This window comes from Pinus tabuliformis, chromosome J, assembly GCF_031772625.1.
Source record: "Pinus tabuliformis cultivar Carrire ecotype Pingquan chromosome J, CPIR1, whole genome shotgun sequence".
In the NCBI taxonomy this organism is placed as follows: Eukaryota; Viridiplantae; Streptophyta; class Pinopsida; order Pinales; family Pinaceae; genus Pinus; species Pinus tabuliformis.
The window spans coordinates 62,911,650-62,937,203 of record NC_142295.1 but is presented as its reverse complement, the minus strand read 5'-3'; the positions used below and the strand labels follow the sequence as shown (position 1 = coordinate 62,937,203).

Sequence of the window (25,554 nt, the reverse complement as noted above, 5' to 3'; positions counted from 1 at the left end):
AGAGATGATTGAATGCATTCTGTAAAAAATAACTTCTGCTTGATAAAAAAAAACTTCTGCTGATAAATAACTTCCTTACAGCCTTATGCACTATATTTTCTACAAATCCCTCTAATGTTTGACAGAAGCATCAGAATTTCATTGAAATATTATGTACATATCACTTCAATATATCACTTTATGCTTCAACGCAGCATTACCAAAAATAAAAAAAACTGTGCAATATCACTATATCACCTCCACAAATGCTTCATAATTCCTAGAACTTGGCATAATCCGACCAGAACCAGATCGCTTGGGATCTGCAGAAGTTACTGGAGAGCTCCGCTGGCCTCCAGGGTTGTGCAATGGAATAGGACTCAAGTCAGCTGCACGTGGACGTGATGATGAATCAGCATCAGACAGAATTGCTTGCCTGCTACACGAAATCACTCCTCGTCTTGATGTGCTGCCAGTTTGGCTAATCAGACCAGATAAATGGACACGATCTGGCCTCTCTGGACGAGCAATTACCACATCTTTTCCAGCTCCAGCATCATTTTGGACTGGGCTTTTATGCTTTGATAGACTACCAGCATTCACAATAGCACTAGAGTTTCTTCTTCGAGAACCATCAGCATGTCGAATCGTTATCTTGCGGAGTTTAAGACCGGGGATGAGGATACCTTGTCGCTAATCGAACTCACGACATGAGGATACCATGTTAACATCCATCAGACATTCCGGAAGGCTTCATCAATTTCTGCGTTCTCAGAGGCGAGCACCGGCTCCGCAACTACCACTCGGTGACCATTGAACGCATAATATCATACTTGAGCAACATCACCAATGGCGCACAGAGATATGATGGTATGGCATTATAGTATACCAACCAAGCAGAGATATGGTGGTATGGCTACTCAGAGATATGACCGGGCAGAGATATGGTGGTATGGCGTTATAGTATACCAACAGAGCCGTGGGTGGAGGCATAGCGAAGGGGATTCATACCACCAGATTCAGAAAATGGCATGCGTGCTGGCTACAATGTGCAGGATGGAATTGGCGAAGTGGAGGTACGCAGACTCAAAACATTGTAAAACCACAATGTATACCACAACAGATTCAAGACAATGTAAAACCACATCGTTTTCCAGCGGCCACACCATTCGACATAGCGAAAATTGCCTCAATGCAACGAATCGATTCTTCAACGGTAGAATAAAATGCACAGAAGATGATGGCAAAGATGCGCAGATGACTGACCATAGCAGTGAAGACTGTTACCCTAAATTGCAGGTATGAGAGAGGAGCGTTATTAGATTGCCAGAACCAGGAGAAGCAACGCTTTTATGAAAGGCAGCATATAGGCAGAATAAGGAGCACGCCAAAAAAGGAACCTGGGACCTGCGCTCTAATACCATGTCAGGCCAGGTTAACTCCAGACTTTGCAGAAGAAAACTGATTGATTTATTTCATTAGGTAACTATTGTTTATATACAAGAATGTGACTGATCAGTTCATCTACTTGATGACTGTTCACATTCCGGGTACACCCAACCGCTGAGGATTAGATGTCAACAGAATCTAATGCATAAAAGCTAGATCACTGGATAAGACATGTTGAATTGTATTTCCGCATACAACAAATCAAAGAGGATGAAGCTAAGATCTAGCTAGCATCCCTTCAATTGAGTGGCACCACTCTCGTCTGGTGGGAAGGCAAGCTGTAGGAAGGTGGTAAGAGTAGTCGTAAACTTCTTTCACCTTAGTTTGAGTTCATTTCTGCTTTAAGAAGACAATTTTACCCATTGGGTTACAGACAGAAGGCCATGATGGAATGGAAACATTTGAAACAAAGCAAAGGTCAAACTGTTCAGAATTTTACAAAGGAGTTTAGAAAACAAGCATTAGCATTGAATGTTCCACTAGACACTTCTGAGACATTGATGAAATATATTGGATCTTTGCATAGTTATTTGCGTCATTCATTGTTATTATTTGAACCTAAGTCTCTTGATGAAATTAGTGTGAAGGTTGTACATTTTGAAAGCAATTAGAAGCATGAGCAAGATGACTGCTCGGAGAGGGCAACAACAACCAAGCATGAGCAAGATGACTGCTTGGAGAGGGCAACAACAACCAAGAGAAGAGAAGCAAGGCCCTCTTGTACTCATTGTGAGAAAGAAGGGCATGATGAGGAGAATTGCTGGAAATTGCATCCAAAATTGAGACCTAAGAGGAACGACAGAAAAGAGAAGCAGAAGACAGTTGCAACTGTGCAACAAGACCAAGAATCTGAATCAGAGGATGATGAGAAGATCACAGTTGCGAGATTTGTAGGCGGTGGACCAATTGACCTGGGATCAGAATCAGGTGACGAAATGAATATTGCAGCTCTTGGGATTGTAGCGAATGGACCCATCGACTTGGGTTCTGATTCAGGCGATGAGACAAAGATTTCAGCAGATGTTGTGCCAAAAATGAAAAAGGGCACCAAATGCGGCATGGCTCCAAGAACTCGAAGAAATCAACCAAAACATTTAGGCGGAGAATGCTGAACTAAGGAGACTCCTACAAGAAGTAGAGAAGGAGAAACAAAGGTTGCAACATTAGATACAAGCCAAGGAGGAGGCCTTGGAGAAGTTGCAGCATGACAAGCCTGAGGTAAAAAGTGATTCGTCAATTTCATGTACTTTTTATGATGATGATTTTGCTGCTTTTGAGAAACATACTATAGGAATTGGATCAAAATTGTTGAAGAAAATGGGGTATCAAGGAAAGGGCCTCGACATTAATGGCCAAGGCATTGTGAATCCCATCAAAGTGGAGGAATTGCCTTGTTATGCAAGACTTGGATATGTCAGAAAAGAGGTTGGGGAATGCTCCAAGGCAGCTAGTGACCAACCAACGACAGATGATGAAAGCACCTCATCGCATTCCAGTGATAATGAGGATTCCACGGGCACTTATTAGAGGCGCACCAGGAGAAAGTGTTCCAAGACGATCCGAAAAGTTTGGAGGAGAAAGAATCATTGTAGTTACTGCAACGAGGATGGACACCAGAAAGCCGCGTGTCAAACTCTCCAAGCCCAGAAAACACCTATGAAGAAACCAGCTGGTGAAGATGTTCAACAAGTGAATCCACCACAGGGAGATGATCCATTCACTTTGTTGAGTAAGAGATGGTTTTACTAGGTATAGTTGCTTGTCATAGGCATAGTTTGTAAATCATGCGTTGCGAATAATTGTAAAAGTGATGATGTGTTTTCCATCGCTTATTAAAGCAACGATGATGTTTTTGGCCTTTTGTTGGTAGCTGGGGTATTGGTTTCTATTATGTAAAACTTGACCAAAGAGTGTGTGTTATAAACTCTTGGCAAGTATGGGGTTGTTTGAGTCATGTGTGGTTTTGTATGTGATTGCAAAGAATGTACCAGATTTGCATGCAATGCAGATGTTGAAAGTGTGGCTTGACGAGGACACAGGTAGTGTGCAGGATGTGGTCATGCTTTTGGAGGACCAAAAGCTCCTCAGTGGGGAGGAATGATCTAGGTAGATCAATGTTTTTAAAACTGGCCTTCCTAACCGATAACCTGTCAAACCGGCTGGTCAACAAGGCCACCGGTTGGAACTGGCTGAAAAACCCGGTTAGGAAGGCGATGTGGCGGATTTTTGGCCCTAACTAGCCGGTTTAGGACGGAACCGGCCGATTTGTAGTCAAACTGGCCGGTTCCATCCTAAACCGGCCGGTTACTATATAATGTTTATGTGAATGAGCTAGTTTGGGTCAACTAACATCAAACTTTCAACATGTGCAGCTAGTAGAGGTTGTGACTCAAATGAAACAAGCTTGAGTTGGAATCAACATCGATTGCTACTTAAAGTCCACCTACATCTTGAAACAACTACATTTTACCTACAAGCTCCTTGTTTCACATTAGATCTTTAGCTTGTGTTGTTTAAAGCCTTTTTGGCATTGAGCTTATGACTTGTGAAATTTGTGGAGCGTTGCTAAGCCTTAATTTTCCATCTACTAGTCCCTCTTTTATCTTCACCTCAAGTCTTTTGTTGAAGTTTTCAAGCTTTGACACACCTCGAAAGTTACTCTCATTGTGACACTTTTCATGTCACTTAAACTTAGAACTTGCTAGTCCCAACAACATTCACTAATTTTTGGCAACCTTCCATCTTTGTAATATGGCATGCATCATCAAAGCTTTTAACTTTTTAATACTTATGACAAGGTGAAAATATCATAGACTTTGAACCTTTTAAGTTTGTGTCATTTGATCAACTGGCTCTATCTTTTGATTTTTTGTATCAACCTATGGCACAAAGTTTGCAAGTTTTGAAGTTCAAAGTTACCACAACATGTTGCACAATGATGTACCTTTGGGTATCAATAAAGGTGCAATAAGACCATAGGAGCCACAAAGCAAAAGAAACAAGTTTGGAACTTTTAATAATGTGCATCAGATCACATGTAAATGAAAGATTGAAAACTCCAATCCTTATGATAGGGAGCAAAAGGAAAAGAATTTACAAATGTTGCATTTTGCAAGCTACTTAAACTTTCAAAAAATCTCAACCTCACAAGAAAGTAAAACTTCAATATCAAGTAAATTGCAACAAGGAAAAGGGCGTATCATGATAAGTTGTAAATGAAAGCGACATGTCGCAAACATCATAATGACTGAAAGATTCAACTCACGCAACAAGACACATAAGAACGACTGAAAGATTCAACTCCCACAACAACACACATAAGACAAATCAATAGCGATGCGCCACATCACAAGTTGCAGATCAGGCTGAGGCATCCTCAGACTCTAAACTAGATGATGTCTATGTAGCTCCTGATGATGATCCTGTGTCTAGCAGTGGTGATGAACTTGATGATTGATCATGTGTACACTATAGACTTGTAGTAGGCCAATGGCCTCATAGCTTGCAGTATTGTTTTTGGACTTTATAGGCCATTTAGAGCCTCATTGCTTATGTATTTTACTATTTTGTCGATGATATGTATTGCACTCGGTGCCATTTTGATATATTAGCCTTTACATGGTATATAAATGAGCAAGCTTTGCATATTTTGTCTCTATTGGCTTGGAATCATGGTTTTAAATCTTAAAAATAGTTTTGTTTCATTAAAAATTAATTATTTAATGTATTTTTCTAAAACCGGTTCGTTTAGACCTAACCAGTCCCGGTCAGTAAACCAGTTCATTAGGTGGACCAGTCCGGTCACCAGTTCCGGTTTTATAAACATTGAGGTGGATCTAGAAATACCAGTGGCCTTGAAATAACTCAAAAATCAAAGTCATCAGATAGAAGCGAAACTAGGACTAGATCATAGTGCTCGTTGCCCTGATTCCAACGGTGCAAACGACACTCAAATCTGACTCAAATCTGAGTTCGTATGCTCAAGTTATACTTATAACGGGTCAAAGTTCTGGTCAAACTTGGCCAAGTGGCAGTCTTAACGAGGCAACAATTTGGCAGAGTCCTGACGCACAAAATCCGGTCACCGAAACGGGCGAATTTGTTGCCTACTTAATTTGCCCAGTGACCCTTAAATACCGGTGGAAAAACTTTGGCTAACACGGGCTATATAACAATATATATATATATATATATATATATATATATATATGTAAAATTGGTGGGTGGGCCACCAACCCCACCAACCAATGCCAAAACATATATATATATATATGGTGGCGGGTGGTCAAACCTTGCCACCGCATAGCCCAAACGACCCAACAAAAGTCGCATATATATACATATTGTAATATGGTGCCCAGCGGGACTGCATAGCCCAGACGACCCAACATAAGTCGCATATATAGTAATATGGTGTTCAACGAGACTGCATAGCCCAAACGACCCAACATAAGTCGCATATATATACATATTGTAATATGGTGGCCGACAGACCTGCCCCCAGACACCACTTGTAAAGAGTACCAGGGTCGACAGGGCTTGAACCTGCCCAACTAACATGGCCGGCCCGCCTCTCGGGTGACCCCAAACCAAAAGCCACTAAAATTATATGTAACTGTCGCGCTGGAGACACAACATATAAACGATTGTTGCATATGTTCAAATCGCCGAGTTAAAAAATCAAAACAATGCACCATATTTGGGGTGGGCGGCGTTTCAACCCTGTCTGCCGCCAACCAAATCCTAAATATGTCGACCGTTGTGAATGAGCCAACGACCTAGACATTGTTTAGTCCACCCACCAAGTATTACTTAAACCTTCATCATGCCATTCAACGGGGACCAGCGGAGGGCGACTACGGAAACAGGAGCCACCAGGGGTGTGGAACCATGAGTGAGGGAATCCACAAGATGTTGAAAATATTCTTTTAGAGGGCCAGAGGTGCCAGTGTCAAAATTTGACAAATTTATAGTCGATTTTGCATGTTTTTGCGCCAGGAATCCAATCATGCAGTTCGTTTCACCAGCTGAGGTCTCCATTTCCAGGCCATCATTCGAATTGGAGGTATAATGGTCACTTTTGTAAAGTTGCTTGTAACTGATTTCGTTGATGCCACTTAATGAAAGAAGGCCTCCCCACTTTTCAGTAGGGCCTAAAGACGTAGCCCACACTAGGTGAACCCCATAATCAAATCGTTGTGTCTTTGATCTCATGTTTGCTTATGATTTCCATTTCTTTTCATGTGTTTCAAGTTACTTGGTTAATATGCTTTGTTATATGCAATTCTGTATGCATCCTTGAAGTTAAAAGATCAGGATCAATGTTGGTGGCATTGACTATTTAATTCCTCTATCATGACCCTAGTAAAATTTACCTATCACTCAAACAAAATCTCAACTTGAAATGTTAAGGTTTTTCTATCTTATTTTAATGCTTAGAGGGTGATATTGATGATGAGGATCGCAATATACATAATGATTCTGATGATATGTAGGTATTTGTTGTAGTATGATTTTTTTTGGACTATAGAGGCCATCTAGATCTTATTTTTTGATGTATATTTGGTTCAAATATGGATCGCTCTCTGTGCTATTTTGGTTATATGCACCCTTGCTATATATATATATATATATATATATATAGATATATGATAAACTTTGCATATTTGTGTATAGTGGTTTCATTCATATGGATGCACATGAATATTAACATATTATTTCTCAAAATTTGAATATTTATGTATTTTTTGGTCACTACACACAAATATGCAAAGTTTATCATATTTATATATATGTATGAGAAAAGTTTCTCATATATATATATATATATATATGATAAATTTTGCATATTTGTTTATAGTGGTTTCATTCATATGGATGCACATGAATATTAACATATTATTTTTCAAAGATTGAATATTTATGTATTTTTTGGTCGACTGGTTTTTTGGCCTAGTTTTTTTTTGTTTTTTCTAGTTCCTAGTTTTGGGGTAACTAGTTTGATCCCTGGTCAGATTCTGATAACATTGGTTCATTGTCCTTTGTTTGTTTTTAGTTTTTAACTTTTGAGTCTTGACTCTAGATATTGATGACTTTAGGCCAAGTCTTTGAGTTGTCAGTTTTTATTGTTTTTGAGTTTGAGTAATTTCAATTTACTGTTCTAGTCTTCAAACTTTAGTATTTACTATTTTTTTTAGTACTAATAAGATTCTGTAATAATGAACGATGAATTTAATCAATGTGTACAATATTTTACCATTTATATTTCATTGAACCATTTATGATGTATGAATCAATGCATTTCATTATTGAATTTGAATTATGTTTATAATACACACACACACACCCTGGCGTCCCCCAATCCTCCCTGAATTTCCGCAAAATTTGGGGGGTGCTCCCACATGTTCCCCCTGTTCGTCTCCTTGTGCCTGCATCTGCCTGTCACGAAAACTTTGTAGAACACTGGTTTTGGGTAGAACTTCAATCTTGCCTTGTTAATAGACTTGCATTTGAAACATGCACATTAGGTGTAAATCATTTGTTCAATATTGATAATTAGCTTTTCATTTTTCCAAAGTCTTTTTTCATTTAAATATGTTAAAATTGGCAACTAGGGCCAAATTCCACCTTGGGTCAGCTCATTTGATGGCGATGATGATTGTATTGGATTCCTTTTTTCGAGAGGTCCAAGATTGATATAAAGATCATCTCATTTGGATAAGCAGAAGTGTGATTTTGAATTTATGCCCACACATGTGCAAATTGTTCAGGTCGGCTTCATCATTATATAGGCTCAAGAAGCCCAATGGTTTTGTCTCTTCACCCACAACAAATTGTATAAATACAAGAGACCTCACTCCTCATTTGGCACATTCATCGCTCACACATTCTTCTCTTTCTTTATCTAATTGGTTCGTACAACATTGGGCAACCTCGCTCTCTTTGATACATGTGGCAAGGAGGACGAATTTTCTGAGCAGAAATTGCAGGCCGAATTTCAGACGTCAGGGACAGGTTTGACCAGCGTTGGCCGAGGTGTTTTTGACTGAGTTTGACTTCAGTTTTTGGGTCAAAAGTTCAATTTTCTCATGGTGTATTGTTGGGCACAAAAATCGAGAAGTTATGGGTTGGTTGACTTGTGTTGACTTCAAGGTTGACTGCTGTTTGATTACAGAAAATTATAACAATTTTCTCTCTCCTTTGACCGAGTTGTTTTGGGTTGAATTTGACATCATGATAAGATCGAGTTTGACCAAGGAAGACCGAGCTGCTTTGAAGAAGATATGCTGCTGATTTGACCAACGTTGACTTTTTGTTTAGGGTTGAAGTTTGACTGCAGAAATTTACAGCGTTGTTTTGACTTTGTATTGGGCAAGTCAATTTGACTTTTGTACTCTCTCTCTCTCTGTTGAACATTTGATTTAATAATAAGAAGAATTGATCAAAGGGTTTTCCCCACATTAGGGTTTTTTCCCCAGCATCCACCAAATCTGGTGTCCTCTTGTCTTGGCTTGTCTTCTGCAATTTGTTTTATGTTCTTTCTGCTTTTACTGTCAATGTGATTATTGTGATTGCTATTGGAAATTGATATTGGGCTGCTAAGGAATATTGAAGTAAATCGTGTTAAGCATAGAACATACCATTGTTAACTAAAATTAACATGGTATCAGAGCCCAGGTGAAGACAAAGCCCAAGAAAGAGTGAGAAAAGCAATCACTAAGCAAAGTTGTTGGACAAAAATATTGGTCTAGCTTCAATGACGACTACATCATACTTCAAATCCGATGACAAACTCAAAGACAAACCCGATTATCATGCATGGAAGATGTCTTTGGATTTGACTTTGGAAGAGAATGATTCTATGGACTATGTAAAATGAAGAGTGGTGGAGCCTCCTTCAAATGTACCCGCTGCTACAAAAACAAAGTACAAGAAAGGTGAGGTCAAAGCTAAGAAAATTATTGTAGATTCCATTCACAAGCCTTTGGTTGCCTATATTTTTGATTTGGAAACATCTAAGGAGATGTATGACAAGCTGGTTGGGATGTTCAAAGTAAACAATGCAAATCAAGTCCTCTTTCTCAAGAACAAGTTGATAAACATCAAGATGGATAGAGGAGCGTTCATTCAATCCTACTTCATAAGGATTACCGAAATCAAGAATTATCTTCTATCTATTGGAGAAGTTGTTGGTGACAGGGAGTTCACTCTTATTGCACTTGGAGGTTTTACAAGAGCATGGGATGTGTTTAACACCACCATCCTCAACAATGACAGGATTCCGGGTTTTGATGAATTATGGGCTTGATGCACTCAAGAAGAAATAAGGATGATGGAGAGAGATAAGCCCTCAAATGGAATGATCCTACCGCTTTCTCCACTCATGCTTGAACAATGTTGGTCCAAGGATTTAAGCCAGGATTCAAAGAAGGAAGAAAAGGAAGATGTTACAGTTGCAATAGGTTTGGCCACTATGCTAGAAAGTGTCATCACAAGAAGGATACTTGAAGGGATGATGACAACAACAACCACAACAACTACAAAGGCAATGGAAATCAAAGGAACAACAAGTTCAACAATAAAGGAAAGAGGAATGCTCCCTCTGATCGATAGGGAAATCCCAAAAGATCAAGAAATTCCAGGTATGAGGAAAGTAATGTTGTAGAAGGACAAAATGAATTTTATCTTATTTCCACCCTATCCACTGCCTCTCCTTTGGATACATTTAATCAATGGCTCATTGATAGTGGAGCCACAAAGCACTTTATCGGGTACGAAGAGTCCCTCTCGAATTTGGTTGAAAAGAAGACTAACTTGCAAATCATACTCGGAGATAATGCCACCTATCCCGTGAAAGGAATAGGTACTGTCACTCTTCACTTGAATCAAGGTCAAACCATTCATCTACACGAAGTATTGTATGTGCCCGATTTGAAGAAGAACCTAGTAGGATGGTATCTATTTCTGTGATGGAAGATAAAGGCTTCAAGGCAGCATTCATTGATGGAAAGGTATGTCTTTGCCAAAGAAACCTTAAAGATGCATTTACACTTGGATTTTGGTTTGATGGTCTTTATCAAGTTGGAGGAATTCCTTTGGGAGCCATGTCTTGCGACACCTCTCATCAATCCGAATTATGGCACTGGAGATTTTCCCACCTTCATTACAAAGTCTTATCTCGGGTAAGGAAGATGGTGGAAGGTATGCCCGATTTCAACATGAATCATGAAGGTGTTTGTTAGCGTTGTGCAGCTGAGAAACTTTCAAGGGGACCATTCCCCTTAAGCGAAAGTCAAACTTATGATATTCTTCAACTTGTCCATTCTGACCTATCTGGTATGTTGCCCATAACATCATTAGGAGGATACTTATATTATGATATTTTTGTGGATGACTTCTCTCACCAAACATGGATTTATTTCTTGAAGAAGAAGGATGAAGTTTTGAAATGGTTCTGTGCTTTCAAAGCCTTGGTGGAGAATCAAATAGGGAAGAAAATCAAAATATTGAGGACCGACAATGGTAAGAATATGAATCAAATGAATTCAATGACTATTGTAGAGAAGCTGACATTAAGAGGGAGACAACCGTTGCATACACTCTCGAGCAAATGGAGTTGCTGAAAGGAAGAATCGAACGATCATGGAAGCCACCCGTGCCATGCTTCATGATCTAGGCCTACCGAAGTTCTTATGGGGAGAAGCTGCAAATACTGCTTTATATGTTCAAATTAGGTGTCCACATCAAGCATTGAATTTCAAGGCACCCGAAGAAGTTTTTAGTGGTAAGAACCCTGATGTTTCTCATTTTATAATATTTGGTTGTCCCGTATATTTTCATGTGCCTAAAGAGGAGAAACAAGTTGGGAGCTTGTGGGAAGAAGGGCACTTTTGTCGGCTATAGTGAAAACTCAAAGGCATATAGAATCTATGTGCCTGGTCAATGAGATGTGGAAGTAAGCCATGATGTCAAATTCGATGAAGACACTGCTCTTGGGAAAGCCCGAGATGTCCCCATTCCAAGAAAATAAAATGATGATGCTACAGGAAAGCAGGAAGAACCTCCATCCGATGAGCGTATGCCTGATGTTGAAGGTCCCATGGATCCCATTGATCAACCTCCTAGTGATCCCTATACCTTAAGGAAAAGACCGTTGTGGCTCAAAGACACTCTCGAAGATGCTGAAAAGGATATTGCTCCAAGAGGGACATCTCATGAAAGTAAGAAGCCCACCAGGTATAAAGGGTACCTTGCTGCTATGAGTACTATTGTTCAATATTAGCCTTGTAGGTTCGAAGAAGTCGTGAAACACCAAGTATGGAAGGATGTGATGAATGAGGAGTACGGATCCATCATGAAGAATGATGTCTGGGATGTGGTTCCTAGACCCAAGGAATAATTTGTGGTCACCTCTAAATGGCTTTACAAAATCAAACATGGAGCTAATGGGAGTGCTGAAAAATACAAGGCCAGGTTCGTTGCTTGAGGCTTCTCTCAAAAGGAACGGGTGGACTATGATGAGATATTTGCACCAATTACTGGATATACTACTATCAATTTGATTGTTGCTCTTGCTGCCTCTCACCAAATCGATTTTAAGACTGCTTTCTTGCATGGATCGCTTAAGGAGGAAGGCTACATGGAACAACCTGAGGGGTTCGAAGTACAGGATCGAAGGACACATATGTGCAGGTTGAAGAAAGCCCTTTATGGGTTGAAATAAGCCCCCAGGGTTTGGTATGCGAGGATTGATAGCTATCTTCTGAAGCTGGGATTTACAAGGAGCGATGCTGACCCTAAGCTATATTTCAAGGTTGAGAATGACAAGCCTCTCATTTTGGTCCTTTATGTGGATGATCTCTTTCTGACAAGTGTAGACCCTCTCATTTATCAATGCAAGAGGGAGTTGGCTTCCGAATTCGAGATGAAGGACCTAGGACTGATGCACTACTTCCTAGGCCTGGAGGTCTGGCAGAAGCCAGGTGAGATTTTCCTTTCTCAAGGAAAATACATTATGAAGCTACTTGAGATATGTGGGATGGTGGATTGCAAGTCCGTGTCTACTTCGATGGAACTCAACTTCAAGAAGCTATGTGGAAGTGTTGCTGGGCCCAAATTAGCGAACCCTTATGCTTATAGACAACTTGTGGGGGCCTTGATGTTCTTGGTAAACTCCTGTCCTAACATATGCTTCGCTGTGAACACATTGAGTCAATTTATGGTCGAGCCTCATCACATACATTGGATCTTTGCAAAGAATCTCAAGAGATATCTCCGGGGCACAATCTATTATGGATTGAGATCCACTGTCGAAAGTTTGAGGCTGCATGGATATACAAATGCTGATTGGGTTGGCAGTGTGGTGGATCGTAAGAGAACGTCTAGATGTTGCTTCTCATTAGGGTCTGCTTCAATTTCTTGGATGAGCAGGAAGCAGAAATTGGTTGCACTAAGCACCGGTGAGGTCGAATACATTGCAGCTAGTGGAAGTGTTGCTGGGCTCAAATTGGCGAACCCTTTCGAATATAGACAACTTGTGGGGGCCCTGATGTTCTTGGCAAACTCCGAAGAACATATGCTTCGCTGTGAACACGTTGAGTCAATTTATGATCGAGGCTCATCATATACATTGGATTGCTGCTAAGAATCTCTTGAGATACCTTTGGGGCACAATCTATTATGGACTGAGATACACTGTTAGAAGTTTGAGGCTGCATGGATATACAAATGCTGACTGGGCTGGCAGTGTGGTGAATCGTAAGAGCACATTTGGATGTTGCTTCTCATTTGGGTCTGCTTCAATTTCTTGGATGAGAAGGAAGCAGAAATCGGTTGCACTAAGCACCACCGAGGTCGAATACATTGCCCGCTAGTATGGCTTGTTGTGAAGTTGTTTGGTTGAGAAAGCTCTTTAGTGAGCTATTTGAGTATGTGTTGGATACCACCATGATCTTCTGTGACAACCAGAGTGGGATTCGCCTTTGAGAATCCTGTGTTCCACGACAGCTCCAAGCACATTGATATCAGGTACCACTTTATCCGAGATATGGGACAACAAGGAGCAATAAGGCTTCAACACATCAGGGTTGATGAGCAGGTCGCATATATCCTCACGAAGCCTTTGGGGAAGGTCAAATTCTTGACCTTCCGAGAGAGACTTGGAGTCATGGAAAGACCCTCCCATGAGGGTCCCGCTTGAGTTGGACACTGAGCTCTGAGAGCTCCTAGGGGCTTGGGGTACATCTTGGAGCTATGAGCGACCATAGGGTGAGTGGCTCACTTTCCCCTATGTGGTACGCTGTGTACGGGGTGAGTGGTTCGACTTCCCTTGTGATACCCCATGGTGACATGTGTGTAGGGTGTGGTTCACCTTTCCCTACTAGACATGTGTAGGGTGAGTGGTTCACCTTCCTCTACGTTTGAGATATGCATATGATGAGTGGTTCACCTTCTCTTGCTGATGCCCCAACATACATCCTACCCATGTAGTCTGTGACTCATGGGAAGTACCTCTCATGTGGTCAATGAATTGGGAAACTTATAGGGATCATAGCATTACCGATGGACGCATCGTGTACTACCATACTCCCTATGTCTAGGATGCATGGTGTTCAACAACTTGATCTGGGATCATTTGAGGTTCTACCTCTGGACTGACTTTTGTCAGTGGAGAGTGGTAAGGTCTTGTGAATCACTCGATAGATTCTTCTTCATTATTACTTCATGGTTCGGCAGAGCAGAGATGAGATGACAGAGATGGCATGATGCCGACAGATGGATTGGCAGGTAGAATTCTCCCTAGTTGAGAGGGAGTGTTAAAATTGGCAACTAGGGCCAAATTCCACCTTGGGTCAGTTCATTTGATGGAGATGATGATTGCATTAGATTCCTCTTTTCGAGAGGTCCAAGATTGATATAAAGATCATCTCATTTGGACAAGCAGAAGTGTGATTTTGAATTTTGAATTTATCCCCACACATGTGCAAATTGTTCAGGTTGGCTTCATCATTATGTAGGCTCAAGAAGACCAATGGTTGTGTCTCCTCACCCACAACAAATTGTATAGGTACAAGAGACCTCACTCCTCATTTGGCACATTCATCACTCACACATTCTTCTCTTTGATGATCTGATTGGTTCGTACAACATTGGTCAGCCTCTCTCTCTCACACATGTGGCGAGGAGGATGGATTTTCTGAGCAGAAATTGCAGGCCGAATTTCAGACTTCAGGGACAGGTTTGACCAGCATTGACTGAGGTGTTTTTGACTGAGTTTGACTTTGGTTTTTGGGTCAAAAGTTCGATTTTCTCAGGCTGCATTGCTGGGCACAAAAATCAAGAATTTCTGGGCTGGTTGACCTGCATTGACTTTAGGGTTGACTGCTGTTTGACCGCAGAAAATTACAGCAGTTTTCTCTCTCCGTTGACCGAGCTGTTTTGGGCTGAATTTGACATCCTGACCAGGCTGAGTTTTACCAAGAAAGACCAAGCTGCTTTGACGAATATTTGCTGCAGCATTGACTTTCTTGTTAGGGTTGAAGTTTGACTGCAGAAATTTACAGGTCTGTTTTGACTTTTGACTTTGTATTGGGTAAGTCAATTTGACTTTTGTACTTTCTCTGCTGAACTTTTGATTTAATAATAAGAAGAATTGATCAAAGGGTTTTCCCCACATTGGTGTTTTTTCCCTGGCATCTGCCAAAACTGGTGTCCTTTTGTCTTTGCTTGTGTTCTGCAGTTTGTTTTATGTTCTATCTTCTTTTATTGTCAATGTGATTATTGTGTTTGCTATTGGAAATTGGAAATTGATATTGTGCTGCTAAGGAACATTGAAGTAAATTGTGCTAAGCATAGAACATACCATTGTTAACTAAAATTAACAAAATATTTGTTAAATGTGAATGTTATCTTTTGGAACAATTCTAAATTAAATTTGTACAGGTGGTAGAATTATTGTCGAAGGTGTTGGAACATCTTGTCACTGGTGAGATAATGCAAATGACAAATACAACTGAACAGCGCTGTAGGTAAGTCACTATTTTGTATTGGTTGCTTATGCAAATGTTTAACTTTTAGAGGATATTCTTTTCTTATATTATTGCCATACATATTTATGCATTTTTCTGTTCCTTACAGACTAGCATTGAAATCTTCTCTTTTTATAAGAGAGCAGGCAAAGACAAACCTTGGCCATATGGAGTCATAAGATAAGATAAGTTGAGATAATTTTATTAATGTCCAACCCTTGACCACAAAGGAAGGTAGGTCAATGGTACTGAAAAAGTACTTCCCAAAGAAAAGTACAATGTGGGAGTGTGAAAGGCAAATAGAGATCAAGGCCTTGCATAATTAATTAGCCATGTTTATCACCTGCAGTGATAGACTAATTGATAAATGGTTCATAATGTCTGTTTTCAGTGTTTTGACTCTAGTCCAAATTACTAGCTTAATCGCCGAAGTGAATAATCAACATATCATGTGATGTTCAAAGGATAATATGAAACAAAGAGTAGTTCTATGAATGTAATAATCGAAGATGGAGGATATCTTTGCAAATTATAAGATTTGCAGAGGAAGTAAAGCTGGATATAAATACCTAGTCCAGATTATCGTATAATATTGCCTCACTGGAATGTCTTTATGTAAACTATGAACTCCAAATGTCAGAGGGCTATATATGAAAGCTGGAATAAATTTTTATATCTCTGTCCTGTATTGTTTGGAGATACAATGACATGGATTCCTAAACATCAACTATCTTCTTATGTGAGGAATTTCGCAGTACCAGACACGACTACACATGATGATGATGGTTTGTGTCTTTTGAGATCAACTTTAGTATATTGGATATTAATATAATTGATAAAGAGTTAGCTGATTTTTAACCTTTAACTTTTTGTTTCTGTAATCAAAAGGATAAGATAGACTTTCCTAGCTGTCTTTGTTTTCATGATTTAACAGATTATGAAGATCAGCATTGTTACTAATATTGTGAAATTGAGACCTAGTGCGCATATAGCAGAGCATTCTGAGAGAGACATTTTTATCCTCTAGTGTTTTTGGTATTACAAAGATTACACATTATTTCTTCCCATAGTTTTCTGTGTCTCGGACTCATCCAATGCCTAGTTTCACTATGAAGCTCCCGAGAGTTCATTCTTATTTTCATGTCACTAATTTTCTTCTTTAAGCAAGCTTTTGTAGAAAGATAATTTTGATCTTCCGATGTGGGGTTGATTATCTTTCCATAGTACAATAGCTTTGTCTTATTCTCTACTTCTTTGTTGTTTTTCTCTTTAAATCTATTTGTGATAGTGCTGTTAATATTATCAATGGTTTGAAGTGAGCATGATACATAATTATAAAATAAATCTCAATAAAGCCATATAATCCAACTAATAAGTTGCAAACACTTGCTAATTTACTTTTACCATAGACGATAGAACACTGAGAACATAATTCCAAATTAATTGTATGAGGCTAGGAAAAATTCCATTTTCCTTCTCATGTAATGTAACGTTGAACTATGGATGGTGTGTTCTCAATTTTCATGTCTCCTTTAGGGATTTGAATGTCATGGGTAGATTTACAATCCACATGGTAGTTTATTTATGTAATCCTCGTGATATTGGCTTCTATATGTCCAATGATTTCATGCATCCATGTCACATATGTGTAGCATGCTTCATACTTTTCTCTGGAGTTGTTCATAATAGTGTATTAATGTTGAGCAAATTCCAATCATGGGGATATCCCATTGTAGTAAGATTGTCTGTAATTATAAAATCACATATGTAACTATGAAAACGGATTCGTCCCCCAGGCAATCTAGCGAATCAAACACGATTCGGGCAGATTCGAGTCCAAAAATTAGGACATGTCGTGTTCGACGGGGCACGATCGAATCTGGATCGTGTCCCGATTGGGACATGACGTGTCTCGATTTTTGAATTCAAATCCGGAAATTAGGAACCTGCGCAATGTTATAAAGACAATTTTCTCCATTCTATTTTCACATTGAGTTGTTTAGTTTGTTGTGGGCTTGCTGTGAGTGTTTTGGAGCAAGGAGCAAAGGGTGTGGGAGCATTTTCAAGGAGATTCAAGCTATAGGTAAGTGCATTTTCTCTCATTTTTTTTGTATTTTTATTACAATAGTTTGCATGTGCATTTCTTTTACAAATTGGTGCATTTTTGTTTTTTTTAACAACATTCATGGCTCAACCAAGGGCAGCAGGGAAGGGGCAAAGGAAGGGGAAGAATGTCCCCATTGGAGATGCCCGTCCTCTCCCAATTTCATCAGGGTCTACTACAAGTGTTCCCTCTATTGCAAGTGGGGCTGCAACAACAACTTCAAATGTTGAGGGAAGACTTCCTCCTCAAGGTAACAAATATCCCTTGTGGAAATATGTCACAAGAGAGCAAGGGCCAAGCAGTAAGGTGAAGGGAGGAGGCAATGTGAGTTGGAAATGTAACTGTTGCCACAATACTTTCACGAGCACATATTTCCGTGTGAAAGGTCATTTGTTGGTTTTATCAGGTTATGGAATTGGAGCTTGTACAAAGGTGCCTTTACCAAATAGGAAAGAAATGGAAAGAGAGTCCAATGTTGGTATGGCAAATGTGGCTGCAAAATAAAAAAAACCAAGAATGGTGACCCCCTTCCATTCTTGAGAAAAAGCAGCGACAAATTCCCATTTGAGAGTTCTGGTGGGGGACAAGCAGCAAAAAGAAAGGCAATTTCACTTGGTCCAATGGACAAGATTTTTCAGAAGGACAAACGGGAAGAGCTTGATCTCAACATTGTACTGACCCTCGACTCTAGTATCCTCTTTAATTTCCACACATTAGACATTATTTCATAAGCAAAAATTCTTTAACAAAATTTACTTACAAGATAAGAAGAGATATATCCAAATCGAAGATCAAGAATATGGCTTCATGGGAGAACGAAAATTTCAGCTCCAAAAATATCGAAATGCCTCAAGAGATTCCTAATAGACAATGAAGCAACAAAACCCGTAGCTTGTTGGCTTGAATATAAAAATACACGAGATATTTTGTAATAATAATTTATTATATATAAAAAATGTATAAGTGATGAATGTTTACAATGAGGACTTGCCTATATATACCTAAGCAGGTGTCCTTTCGTGACTGGGCATGTCTTTTAGACATGCCTTTTCACTTAACTTAATGACTATTTAACATAACTAATATTTGATTATTTAATATTTACATTAATTTTATTTATGTCACTTGTTATGAATTATATTCATAACATAGCCCTTTCCTTTGGAAGCTTTGTCCTCAAAGCTTTAATACTGTCGATTTTCTTCGCTTAGTGTTTGTCGTCTCGATGTATATAATCTAGGTATCGTTTCGTGATGTAGCTCATTAATAATATTCCCTTCGATTTTTTTTTTAAGATATATATATATATATATATATATATATATTTTTTTTTTAACAAGGTTTATTTTTTAATAAGTTTTTTTTTTTTTAAATATTCCCGTGGATTCTTTTATAAATTAAGTTAATTTTAATTATATAATCGCACTATTATGAACTATATAGTGTATATATATAATTTTTATGTATAATCCTCGAATGTCACGCCTGACCGTCACACTATTTGACCAGGAGTCACACCTGACTGTCACGCTGTTTGGTCAACGAGCACCCACGTAATACTTTGAATGCCGCGATCAAAGAGCACCCACGTAATCCATTGTGGGATTGCAAAGATTAGATTTTCGAGTTTTAAAATATTGTTTAAGCCTTTAATGGATTTTGTAGTGCTTAAACCAATCCTCATCAGAACAGGATTTGACAGGCCCTGAAGAAAAATGCTTCTGCAGTGGGGATATACCATGGAAATAAATATATATATATATATATATATATATATATATATATATATATATATATATATATATCCGTGCAATATATATCTGTTGATCCACTTGTATGAAACGACGCCTGACAAGAAACATGGTCACACATTTCTCGTAATTTATCTCCTTAGTGTGTTGCTTCAAGAAATCTTTCATTTTTGTCTCTTCCCTTGGTCCATGTTGAAGAAAGTCACACACAAGCTTCTCGCAAGAATATTTATCATTTTCTTTCTTTTGAGCTTCAGAATCTTGCGATTTCCCCTCAGATGTATGTTTTGCTTTCTTTAGAGCTTGATGGAAGCAATGCTTTTTAACTTGCCCATCATTACACTCATACCAGTTGCCATTTGCAATTTTGACATACGCAACATAATGCCCACTGCTGGGCGATTGACCAATGTGAACGATAATGGCATACAACTGGAATAGAGTTTCAGTTGCAGAGGCAGAGGACGAGTCCATGAATTTTTGTAGTTCGATACTCTCCTGGAATTCAATGTTTTTTGTTATCTTGGTGACACACTGCTATTATTAATGTTCAGTTCGAATCTCTTCAAATGAATGATCAGAACATTGGAAGGGTTGCAAATTTGGAGTTGGGTGGTCTTAGATGAAGGGTTACTGCAAGTTCTGCAACTGAGTTTGTCCTGTGGGTGGAACATTTGGTTCGACAAAGTTTCCTGCAACGACGTAGAGTTTTGTATGGGAACGCTAATGTCGATATAAGCCTCTTCCTTATCAAACTTGTAATCACAGGAAGGGCTCTTGGTGTGTGTTACTAATTGGCCTTTGTTTAATAATCCTACTGGTTCTCTTACGCTCATGCCCTGCAATTTATGATTTCTGGCAAGACCCATGGCAGCTCTTGCTGTTTCAGTGGCATGTGCTGCTGACTCGAAAGCAATTTGCGCTACGGCAACTGCATCTGTGTATGCAACTTGATCATGTGGCAAGCCAACTGACACCCTATCACCTTCCATCCTTAACTTGAAGTATGGATCTTCCTCATATATTTGGACTCAACAGTTCCTGCTAGCCTTGGACTCTCCATTGGCTCCTCTTCATTTAATAATCAGCATGACGCATCCTTACACGTCCTTGTCTAGTAGAATGAAGGAATTGCTTTTTGTTAATTGAGTCATGATGAGAAGAAGGGGATGGGGGCAAAACTGGGGGTGAATGTGAAACAAAAGTGGGTTGTGAGTCCATTTTATTTGGAGGGCTTTTAGTTCTTTCAAGGCTAACTTTGGCATCTTCTTGTTTTCCAAAATAGTCTTCATCCACATCAAGATCAACTTCATCGGAGTTTTCAACATTATAATCTTCTTGATCTATATCAGCTTCATCGAAATCATTATCTTGATCTAGATCATCCTGATTCACATCAAGACCAACTTTATCTAAATCCTCATCTTGATTTGTGTAAGCTTCATCAAAATCATCATCTAGATCATTTTCCTTATTATCGATTTCCTTTCGACAAGCTTTAACTTCTGCATATGATTTTGCTAAACGCTGAAATGCTTCTTGAATTTTACTAAACTGCTCAACACATTCAGGACGTGAACGTAATGGCACAATGTTCTGCGAACAACGTTCAAAGACTCGCATCATTATATTGTGCGCCATGGCTTTGATACCACTGAAGCAACAAAACCCGTAGCTTGTTGGCTTGAATGTAAAAATACGCAAGAGATATTTTGTAATAATAATTTATTATATATAAAAAATGTATAAGTGATGAATGTTTACAATGAGGACGCGCCTATATATACCTAAGCAGGTGTCCTTTCGTGACTGGCATGTCTTTTAGACATACCTTTTCACTTAACTTAATGACTATTTAACATAACTAATATTTGATTATTTAATTTTTACGTTAATTTTATTTATGCCACTTGTTATGAATTATATTCACTACAGACAATCAAGAAAAAGTGTGAAATTCTCTTCAAGAGAGCAAATACAAGTTCAAGTGACAGTGAGTTACAAGTGAGGCCTCAATTGTATTTATATGAGCCTCGAACAATTCGAATTGGTGATTTTTTCTTAACAAACCCCTAAAAATGACTCTAATGTCCAAAATAACACCCTAATTAGTGACAAGCCTAACAAATAGCTCCAAAAGATGAATAATAAGCCTCTCAAGAGGTCCGAAATGATAGAACAATAGCTAATAAGGCCGTTGGAAGGCCAAATCAAGTCCTTCATTTGGTAAAATGAATAAGAGAGGGCTCCAACAACAAGGATGAAGGGGGTTTCCCCTTAGGCTCCAAGTAAATAACCTGTGGTGCTCCCAAGTAGTTGTGGGGGCACAAAGAATGTCCGCATGGGTCTCCAACTGAATCGAACAAGTCTGTGCTCCATCTATAAGGGTTGTATTGATGATGCAAACCCTCCCTTGTCTCCCTTGGTGAGACACAACCCCATCTGGGCCTTGGATCAACTGCCAAGTGTGTGGTGCAAGTGTGTAGCCGACTGGGCAATGTTGTCTAGGTGCATCATCATCATTGAATAAATGGGACACGAGCAAGCAATAGGTGGTGCTAAAGGTGCTGTAGTGGAGGCCCATGGATCTCAACGCTTACCCTACAAGTACCATTAAGACCCTCTGAAGGGCTTGGATCCCGTATAGGGAGACCAAACCCCAAGATGAAGACCCAGTTGCAATCCTGTATAAGATCCAACGTGTCTCCCCGCTTTCCAGTACAACAATTCATTAGTGCAATTGAGCAAATGAGCTTACAAATCATGGAACCAAGTGGGCACTTCATAGTGGCATGCCATTCCATAATGAGCTTTAGAATGTATAGGTGTCTCCAGGCTTAAGAGGAGGTTAATCGAGGACCCTATTAGGTGGTTTCAATCTCTAACGGAGTGATAGGAAATAAAGATTGAGCATGCTAGAGAAATGAATGCCATGTAAGCCAGGCTAATTCAAATGGGAATAACAAGCTTAGATTATGTAGCCTAGAAATAATAATAACAAAGGTAATAATAATGCATGGACGAAAAAGAATCCTCCAAATGAGCAAAGGCCAACAAATCCGTTGGAATCCATGATTGTTGTTGATTAGCCTATGCCATTCTGTAGACCATGTCAAAATTTTCACGAAGAAAGCTCTTGTGCCTTTGCCAGGAGAATCCTAGATGAAGGGACAAGTGAATAAATAAACAATATTAGTCAGGATTCTCGAAAAGAAAATTGTTGCAAGGAAATGATCTCTTCATCTTTCAGCATTAATAACTTCAGTGATGAAAAGGATCCTATTACATAGATATATGGAGATAAGCCATCTCAAGAGAAAATTTTAGAGATTGCTAGAAGTAAAGGGTACACTTATGCAGAGAAAGGTAAAGATCAAAATCAGAACAAGCAACAAGTTGCATCTAAGAATTATCAATTAGGACTAAGGATTGATTTGGTCTCATGGATAAACAATGCTAAAATCTTTGTCCCAGTCTTAGAGCTTCTAAAGATTCTGTCCTAGAGAGCTGCATTTTTGAAGGCCTTATGCGTATCTCAGCCAGATAAGACTGATGTGCACCATAAAGGTGAAGAAATCAAGTTAAAAGATTTAAATTGCTACATGACAAATGAAGACCATCAATCTTTCTTCTTGACCCTAGAAGTCAATGATCACTTTCTTCACAACTGTAAGCTAGATTCACAGGCCTCAACTATTGTCATGACTAAGAAATTCAAGGACCAATTAAATCTAAGAACATCTAGGCCTTATCATAATATTTGCTCTATGGATTCAAAAAAGATTGAAGCCCTGGGTGTAATCAAGGATTTGCAAGTAGCTTTGGCTAATTACTGATACAAAATAATCACCATGGACATTGCTGTCATAGATGTGCGTTCTGTATGGGGAATGCATTTATCAAGAAAATTTGCAGCTAATCTGGGAGGATGTATTCAGTTGGATTTATGATATGCTACTATTCTTGCAGCGAGAAGTGGTATGGTCAGACTGTACAAAGAAGTTGAAAGAAGGTATCATGTTGAGAATCCGAAGAGGCTAGACGATGAAGGGGTTGAAGCACATGGGCATCCTTCAGAATACAATGCAGTAGTGACGGAGTTCTTTCAGCCTATCCAATATTTTTCGTCATCTCTTATCACACGTAAGAAGAGGAAAAGGAACATATTTGATAAAGATATGCAATGCAATAATGAAATCCTTCATCAACCAAAAATAATCAGAATTCAACAGGGAATGTCTAATAAACAACCTGTGGATTCACTTATGAGCAGAAAAGTTCTCTGGATTGAGCCACAAGGATGGAAACTGGTGCCATAGGGCATCCTTTGTATTGTATCTCTAACCCTACTCTCTTAGATAGGATTTCATTTATGTCATTAGTTAGTTTTCTTTTCATGCATTTATATTTTATGTCTTTATATTTCATATGTTAGAATAGGTTTTCTATTCCAACAAATGTTCTATATACTTGATGATGTATACATGATGATTTTGATCTAGAGCAGATATCTATCTGATGTTACTTTGTTTTCTTGGATACAGGATTCTGGATTCTCACATTCCTTCAAGCAAAACAATGTGTCCCCAAGTAGAGCCAGATGTTGACCACATTTTGTCAACAGTCCAAGAAGCAGAGTACAAAGCACCATAATTTTGTTTCAAGAATCAATGTCATCATTCAACTTCCAGTTTATCATTGTAAACCCAATTTTTGCAAAAATATTGTAAATGATGCTAGTATGACCATTAAGCCATGTAATGACACCTAAGTAAGCCTATGATTTTTGTCAAAGGATTTCATCCTACGAAGTTTTTTAACCTCCTCGAATTATGTGTGTTTGTAAATACGGATAGTTGGCAGAGTTTTTCTTCTAGTTATAACCCCAAAGCTAGGGTGGAATTCACTGGCAAGGTCTTAGGTGAGTCCCAATGTTTATCAAGTCTATGTAAAAGGGTGTTTAGGAATATTTTAGTGCATGGTTACTCATAGTTAGACACCATGGCTAAATTATTTTATTATAAACACACTTGGTTTCATACTAGATCATATTGTGTCACAAAATTGGGTAGTGTCTTGAGGGTCTATGTCTAAATGTGTATTTCCCCTTCTAAGGGTTGAATTAATTTGTAATATCTTGATGTAAAAAATATTTTAGTGCATGGTTACTCATAGTTAGACACCATGGCTAAAATATTTGAGGGTGGGAAATATAATTAATCCCTTCTAGTCATTTATTTAATTTTTTTGGCAAAATTAAATAACAAATCCTAAGCTAGAAAATTAATTAATTTTGAGTCAAAAAATAATCTGAAAAAAATAAATTCTCTCCAAGTGGGAAATAATAAAAGAATCGCGAGTCAAAGAAAAGTTAATTTTTGGAGGACCCCCACCAAGGGAAAAATGGATTTTTAAGAAAATTTGACCCCTTGGACCTTGGTGGTTAAGTCAAAGTGATTTTTTTGAAGATATTAGTCCAAAATATTATTTTTGGATTAATAAAAAAAGGTTTTGAAGTGAAAGATCAAATTATTTTCAAAGGAAGATCTACGGATAAGATTATTTTGATGATGATAAAGCCAACTAGTCGTTATTTCCACTTGGAGGGGTTCTATTCTCTCATTTTCTATATAAGGAAGCTATTGAGCTTCTCATCTCATCTTTGGATGGATGTAATCTATAACGCATGTACTGAGCCTCGCTCTGCTAGAATTGTATTTCTCATAATAGAAAGACTTTGGGGTTATAACTTCATGGTGTTCTTCTAGCTGCTAATCTGTGGTATGTGCTAGTAATTTTTATGCTCTTTATTACATGTGCTTCATAATTATTATTTTATTTGCTGCATGACGGAACATCTATTGGTACAGGTATCTTGCCTTAGGTGTTGGGTTTAGATCTACAAGGCTAAATCTCTTATGATCTAACAATTTATTTTTTGAGTTTGAAATAGAGATCTACAGGTACGCCAACCCTTGGTCTCCAAGCTCACAAACTGTGGGGAAGAAATTAGAATCGACCATGTTTTGATTTTGAGCTTTCATTTTGCAGGGTACTTTGCAGAAGGGTTTTGGCTGGTCATTTATTTACACACATCATTTATTTTAAAATCTTAATAGTTTTTAATCTCTTTTTCTTATGCTATAACGAAATTTACATGCTAACGAGGGCAAAATTTATTTTGTAAATATTGTAAATATTTGTAAACTATTTTTCTAACCCTTGTATCTAAATTTTATATAGC

The 25,554-nt window shown here is 38.6% G+C and overlaps 1 protein-coding gene across 2 annotated transcripts in view; it reads left to right on the top strand.

Annotated features, from left to right (window-relative positions):
* GPS1 (geranyl diphosphate synthase 1) overlaps window positions 1-25,554 on the top strand; it is a 316,841-nt gene that overhangs the window by 128,203 nt on the left and 163,084 nt on the right. For both annotated transcript variants that reach the window (XM_089377112.1, XM_089377113.1), the window contains exon 8: window positions 15,370-15,455. In XM_089377112.1, the coding sequence (XP_089233238.1) occupies window positions 15,370-15,455 (86 nt within the window). The remainder of the gene's footprint in view (window positions 1-15,369; window positions 15,456-25,554) is intronic.